The sequence below is a fragment of the Cantharellus anzutake genome (genome assembly GCF_015039405.1).
Source record: "Cantharellus anzutake strain C23 chromosome Unknown EI90scaffold_18, whole genome shotgun sequence".
NCBI lineage: Eukaryota > Fungi > Basidiomycota > Agaricomycetes > Cantharellales > Hydnaceae > Cantharellus > Cantharellus anzutake.
The window spans coordinates 180067-187302 of NW_024066968.1; the positions used below are offsets into that span (position 1 = coordinate 180067).

The following is a 7236-nucleotide window of genomic DNA, read 5'->3' on the forward strand; positions in this document are numbered from 1 at the left end:
TCACAGGTCTTGCCCTATGACCTTCGGTACCGCTCCGCTCCCTCTACCCTTTGTTCCCGTTCGGACGTCTTCGTTCCGATTCGGTCACCCTTTGTTCTCTTTGTGCTTTTGCCCCTTCCATTATATATATCGGCGCTTGTACATACTCGTCTTGGTTTCAGTCCGAAATCGACCTGAAATGCCCCCTAGAGACTTCCTGCTCACCTACTGTGAAATTAAGGACCAAATGGACAAACAGCAATGGCACAGCGCTCCGCTTGAGTCGCTGAGGCCAAGGTCCCTCCACGCTAGGTCTCCGATTCCACTCCGGAGTCGTCCGTTTCCACCCGTTCTAACAGCGTGGGTTCACAACGAACTCTGGTTTAAGGTCAAATGGGAACTAGGGGACACCACATGGGAACCCCTGGGAAATTGCAACGACCTCATCCACCTGGACGAGTACCTCACCTTACAAAATGTAAGGGAACCAGAAAAACTCCCTATCAAAGAAGACAGGGAACTCTCGGCATCACTACGCCCCCAAAAATGGAGGCGGAGGAAGTAAAGCCGAGGGACGATGGCCCACAGCCAAGAGCGTGGGAAAGTTCTGGGCGAGTAACTCGCCCGGACAGCCACACCATGTACTAGAGATCACATGGGCTAGGCGAGTAACTCGCCTAGACCACGTGAACCACAGGCTCACATGCAAAAGAACACACAACTGCAGTGAATCCCACGCACGCAAGAACGAAAACCCCTCCCACCACCACAAGAAACATAATGACGAAATGTCGTTCTCTGGGGGAGGCAACCCTTGGTTCGATCCAAACAAGCCACCGGACATCGAAATACGACAACCTGGGGAGCAAGGCTCCCCGGAACAACAACAACACCAGGCGCAGATAAGCGCCATGGACTACATGACGCACGCAGCACAAATGAGTGCTGCAAACCAACAACCATCCGCGTTGCTAACAGGCACCGCATACCCTCAGCCTCCTCAGAGGGGCTTCCAACCATACGCGGTGCAAACTGCACCGATGGCGCAACAAGCGCCATTCCAGGGGCAGCATTTGCTGCTGCAGCCCCAGGCATACTCCCCAGGGAACTTCCCTGGCCAGATTAACCCCTGGATTGGCCAATTTGGCCCAGGTCCAACAACACCCCAGCCAAATGCAGGCTGGGAATCAGCCATCATGTCAGCGGTAGCTGCTCAGACAGGTCAGCTCCGTGAGGAGCTGAAAGAAATGAAGTCCCTCGTAGGAGGGAGATGAGGGAGCGACAGCGGCTCCTCGTCCAGACCGTCCAAACAGGCATGGTCTGATAACTCAAGGGTGTCAGAAGATGCCTGTGACCATTGTGCCCACTGGAGGCGCGAATACAACAGAGCACGAAGAGACACCGAGGGCATCTTCAACTCTCTGAAAGACACAGAGAGAGAGGTCGATCTCCAAAAAAGGGAGATTGAATTACTGAAATGCGAGCTCAGAGAGGCATGTGCACTGGCAGACCTTGCTGCCAAACCCATTATGATGGGGGCCTCCCAGGTCAGGGGAGGGGATACGGTGCCGGGGCACCGACTATCCTGCCACCCCGTGGGCAGGCGACCCTGTCCGGGTTGCATAAGGGCCCGCCCTCAGAAGGGCAAACCCATGTCGAGGGGAAGAGGGAGAGCGGTAGGCAACCAATGGCAGACCCTAAAACGGGGACCACTGCCAGAGGCGGCGGGCCGCTGAGTACCTCAGCACCCTATGGGCAAGCTACCCTGCAGGGAAGTGTCCACATGCTATACGAGACCGCCGAACTCAACGAGTTCGGCAAAGTCGAAGCTCCAGTCGACGTAACATTCGACCCCAACTTCCCCATGAGGAGAATAGCGGGGTCAGAAGCGGTGCACAACGCTGCATACGCTTGGTGGACAAGCGTGAGTGGGAAAGAATTCATACACTGGTACGAACAGGCCGAAGCCGCCTTCAAAAGCGGCAAGGTACACAGAACCCTTCACGATAAAGCGAAGGAAACCAAGAAATACTTCTTGGGACTCCCGAGTATTGCAAGACTTGTGGAGGAGTATAATTCCCTGGAGAATAAGGGAAAAATCTCCTGGGAAAGTCTAGGCAAAGCTGCCTATCTAAAGTCCCAGTTCAAACCACTCAGGACTCCTGAGGAACGTGCCGCAAGAACTGCGGGATGGGAAGCGAAAGCTTCCAAATACCGGGAAAGAGATGCAAGTCTCCATGCTGGACAACCAGCCCAACGACCACCCTTCCCCATGGGAAGAACGGTAGACCTACCGTACTCCACACCTGAGCCAAGTAGCTCAGGAACACAACAACACGCTCCCACCCAGGGAGCGCCCACTTCGTCAAGCCCACAGCCTGACAATGTAGCCCAGGCTATGTCATCGCATCCGACACAGCAATTGGATGTCCAGATGAACAACCCGGAGGAAAACCCTCCTCCGGGGCAATGACTCCACCCTTGAGAAAAGGGAAAGTGACATGGTAATACGCCATCGAGGCGCTCGTGAAAACACCTTCCCCCAACTCGAGGCCCCGCACACAATACTGTATGCGAGGAACCGCAAGTAACAATTGCGGAAATCTCCACTCCGCCAAAAGACCCACATCCACCACCGCTTGTGTGTAAACACCACTTACACACGAACCCTCACGGAACAAGTGAGGAACACCAAAGACATATAACCTTTGGGTCGAAATTCATTTTCGACAAACTCCACTATTTTTCTCCCTGCGATACCCATGTATCACCGTTCACTTCAAAGTAACGGCCCACACTCATTTATTTCTTAAACCCTCCCTCTCTCCTTCACCGACATGTATAAAATCGCCCACTTTAAAGTGGTGACAACAAAAAACACTCATTGACAATTCCAAACTCAATGTAAATCAATTATTAAAAATTTGTTTTATTTCACTATCAACCTTGTATGCGTCGCAAATGCAACGCAAGGGGGGAGAATGTCAGGGCAATAGCCCCGAACCCCGAGTCATATGTAAATTAGATACATATAGTCATGTGGGTAAGCAGGAACCTCCAGGTAACTGCTTACACACCACTGTAAAATACACATACTTGTATCACTTATGGCTTTGTGTGCTGAGCTACCCAAAGACCTCACACAACGCTAAGGCTGGATGGCTGTAAGGACTTACAATGTGTACCCACACATTGTCTGTCCTTTGCATACTTTGCATCAAGTGCAACTGCAGTCACACTTCAGTACCATAATTAACCTGTATAATATAAAGCTGCATTACATCATGTAGATACATGTATATAAGATGCACAGGTAGGAGGAAAGGCCCCTCAGCCTTTACTCCCCCATTAACAATACAGCTCATTAAAGCGTACTTGTGTGACAGACTGGGAGTGTGAGGCACTAATAACCACACACTTACAATGGCAGTCCTGGCTGAAACTTCAACGTAAGTTCATCACTTCACTTACATTCAGTGTTAAATGTCTCCAGCAGGGACAGACAGCAAGGAGGCCGCTGTACAACTGAAGCAAGAGTTGATGGCCCTTGAGTCACAATACCCCAATAGAAAAGAAGAGGCCAAAGCAATGTATCAAAAAATGCTGACTCACTATGCTGATATCAGCATGAGCAAGGGTGAAAAGGAGATCAGTGTGAATGAGGGTATGTTTTTACTTGCAAAGTCCACTGCCACCTACACAGCCCAGGTAAGGACCACACCAGAGTTTTCTGCCTTTGTTCACATCTCTATTTGATAGGTGACAGCACTGAGTACATATTACAATATTGGAGTGGCCATTCTAGGCTTTATTGTTGATGAATCACTTCCTGTCAGGGACGCATCTGGGGTAGAGGAGGCCTGGGTGAGATGCCCAACACTGGAAGCCTCGTGGGGTGTGGAGCAGGCATGCATACTGGCAGGCCCAGCTCAGGAGGCAGTCCCTGGCCACTTAGACTGAAGTGGAAAGGGTGTTATTATTACAGCCATTTGCAGAAAAATCTGCTGTTTTGAATTTATCGGGTATGTGATCCTGGTCATTCACCTTCCTAAAAAAGTTGGAAGGATCAGGTTCAATGAAATAGGATTTCCTTATGCAGATAGTTGGCTTAGCACTGGGGTCCAACCTCAGTTTGGGCACCACAATATATACAAAATCACGTTGTAGGCAGGATAATCGCCCACACTCAGAGCTGGCTTGGATACCCATTTCCACAATTGGAAAACCACTTCCATTCACCCAACAACACGGCACGAATTTGGTATCTAAAAACAGTGCTAATTTGTATGATTCCGACGATATCAAGAACATCCCAAACAGTGGAGAATTGATGGAGTTCTGCATTGGACAGGTTAGGCATGGCAGGTCACGAGTATGTGCAGGCGTGGGAATCTCAAGCAGCAACCCAGAATTCCAGCCTCACTCGTTCCCACAGTGTCTAATAAATTGGTAAAAATGCTTATCGGTTGCATGAGAGTTATCTCCGGCTGCATTTCCAATTTTGGCTCTTAATTCCGCAAATCTGTTGAGATATCGCTTATTTCTTATATTTTCATATTTTTGCCATCATTTCAGATATTCTTTTATTGTTACTGTTACCCTTTTTATTATTTCGCCTAATAAGGTATGCAGGTGCCATATGGCACCAATATTTGCCATCTATTATTTCTAAAAATAATTGTTTCTTATAATCCTGTACATACCGGGATTGAGAAAAGAAGTTCTCCCCTCCCCCAAAATTCTCTAAGGTGCTAGGATGTGCTAGAGTTGGTGTGAGTGAGTGGAATTCCAACAGTAGGAATAAGGGCAACAATCTAGCCTGCAACGAGTGGGTAGTGGATTTGTTGAGCCTGGACCTTGCGGAAATCCCGGAGAACCCACCACAGAGTTAAGGATCGAGAGTTAAGCAAAGTCTAGAGAGAAAGTAGGAGTTTTGGAGAGTTTGACCCCAAGAGCTTAGTCAGCATCGAGAGCCATGAGCCCTCTTGCAACGTGGCCATCATGCAATGACTTGCAAAGTGAGGCTTGCTGTCAAAACCAATGTACTCCATACTCTGCTGAGTGGCACTATTGCTCCTCCACTGCTCATGGCCTATCCTTGGAACATACACCTGCTGGCATAGCATAGTCAAAGTCTGCAGATCTATTGTACCCACTCACTGGATGCACAGAACATGCTGCTGATGCAATTCTGACCCAACTGTCTATCACATCAACCAAATCATGACTCAACAAGCCATCTGACAGGTCATGGGCAAGGTATGCCAACTTCAGGGCTGGCATTCTTGTTGGGTCAAGTGCTCATTGTTTGTTTGTTGGCATACCAAATGAGCACCTGTGATTTGGCCATGTGGTACAGCGATGACAGCAGCAGGGGTTGCCTGTTGACTGGTCATTCTTTATATTGGGCACCTAGCACCATATACAGGACACCTGGAACAGGGGGAAGGACTGAAACATTGCATGCTTTACTCAAACTATCCAGCTTAATATGTCGTTCAACCCCGGTGAGAATTTATATGTCAACAATGATGATAAGTGTGATGGGCAACCTCCCTATTCCTCTCAACCCCAACCCACTCTGAACCCATTGCCTCTGCCTCTGCCTGTGCAAATGCTGTCGACCCAAAGTGATCTTCCCATCTATCCTGGTCAATTGGGCCCTATCTGTCAGGGCACACACCCTGACTAGCCCAGACCCGGACCCGCATCCAGACCCACATCCACCTGCTGCGCTTCCCACATGCATGCATGCTCTGCGCACCGCATGTTCCAGGCCCAGTTCCCACCCCCTCATGTGACTTCCGGGTATCCCCGGAAGTTTGCCTGATATTGTGGCCACTGTGGGAAGATGAGAAGTTAGCTTCCTTCTCATCTTCTTACCCACAGTAGGTTGTGCCCTGGATAGGGCTGGTTACACCAGAGGCTGTGGACCATAGGGGACCCGGGAGTCATCCCTGGACACTATCGTGGTGTTCAACCCTGTGCCACCATATAGGATCCATATCCCCATGTCGGCCCCCCCCCAGCAGTGTCATCCCAGGTGCCACGAGTTGCCACTGAGCATAGCAAGCTAAACAGGAAGGAGAAGGAAAAGCAAAATGAGAAGGGAACAAAAGGTATGTTTCAGCATCTTACTATGTCTTTCTTAATCTTACTTTGGGCAACTTTATACTGCATAGATTTTGAGTACCAGTTCACTCTGAACACAATGGATCCCAAGAAGGAGGATGAGACTGTATTCTTTGTTGATTCAAAATCTCGACCACCTGAAGAAGTTCTTCACCAGATTTTAAGTAGGATGGAGGTGGACCTTGCTGCCCATCGCATTGGTTATCATCTCTCTGATGAAAAGGAATTGATCTGGACACGTATTAACAATATAGAGGATTTTACCCACGTGATTGAGGCTCAATGCGAAATTCAGTCCCAAGCATACAAGACCAAAAAATTATGCATTATCAATAAGGTTTGTGTTTCATTGCACTATGATAACAATAACAACAACTTTGTGAATCCAGGATGCAGTCAGGAAGGAAGTTTGAGTCATTGCAATCAAAAAACGGAGCACAGCCACAGCCGCCACAACTGCTTCTGTGTGTCATGTAATATATGAGGAACTTTGCAAGAAGCTCTGGTGCAATGGATGCTTTAAACATTGCTATCACCACCCTGATGTGGAATTCCATCATTTGCATTTGGACAAGGAGGCAATTGCTGTCTGGGCAAAGGCAATGGTATGCTTGTTTAGTTCTTCACTCACGCTTCCTCTCACTCAGCCTGAATGGTGTCATAGACTGATGGTGTCAAGGGAGTCTCATTCACCCAACCACCCAATAGTCATTTGTTTAGTGCCTTGCTTCTCAAACACCAAAAAAATGACCATCACACCCAGAAGTGCTCACGCTCAGCCAACACTCCCCCTCTGTCCCCAATCCCAGCTAGGTGCTGGAAGCCTCTTGTCCCATGCACTCCGGAGAAGACACAACCATTTATTTTGGACCTTTCTCCAACTCCTGTCAAGCAAGTCTCAACCTCAAAAGTACCTGTAGTTCTTGTCCCATGCACTCTGGAGAAGATACAACCTTCATTTTTGGACCATTCTCTGACTCCAATCAAGCATGCTTCAACCTTGGCTGCCTTGACCTCGCAGTTTAGAAGCATTCCTCAAACACCAAAAAACTTGCAGATCCAAAAGTGGCGACTTGCCACCTGTGTAAACTTGCCAACCTCTATTTCAGTCATCGAAATATCCTC

General features: G+C 48.8%; 1 protein-coding gene across 1 annotated transcript; it reads left to right on the forward strand.

Annotated features, from left to right (window-relative positions):
* Positions 1-4976: 4976 nt before the first annotated feature.
* On the forward strand, positions 4977-6876 carry EI90DRAFT_3052766 (uncharacterized protein; the record flags this gene model as incomplete). Its single annotated transcript, XM_039059977.1, has 5 exons — positions 4977-5648; positions 6009-6098; positions 6162-6452; positions 6526-6716; positions 6776-6876. Coding segments are annotated over exons 1-5 (851 nt in total), but the record flags the coding sequence as incomplete, so codon positions are not given.
* Positions 6877-7236: the final 360 nt, after the last annotated feature.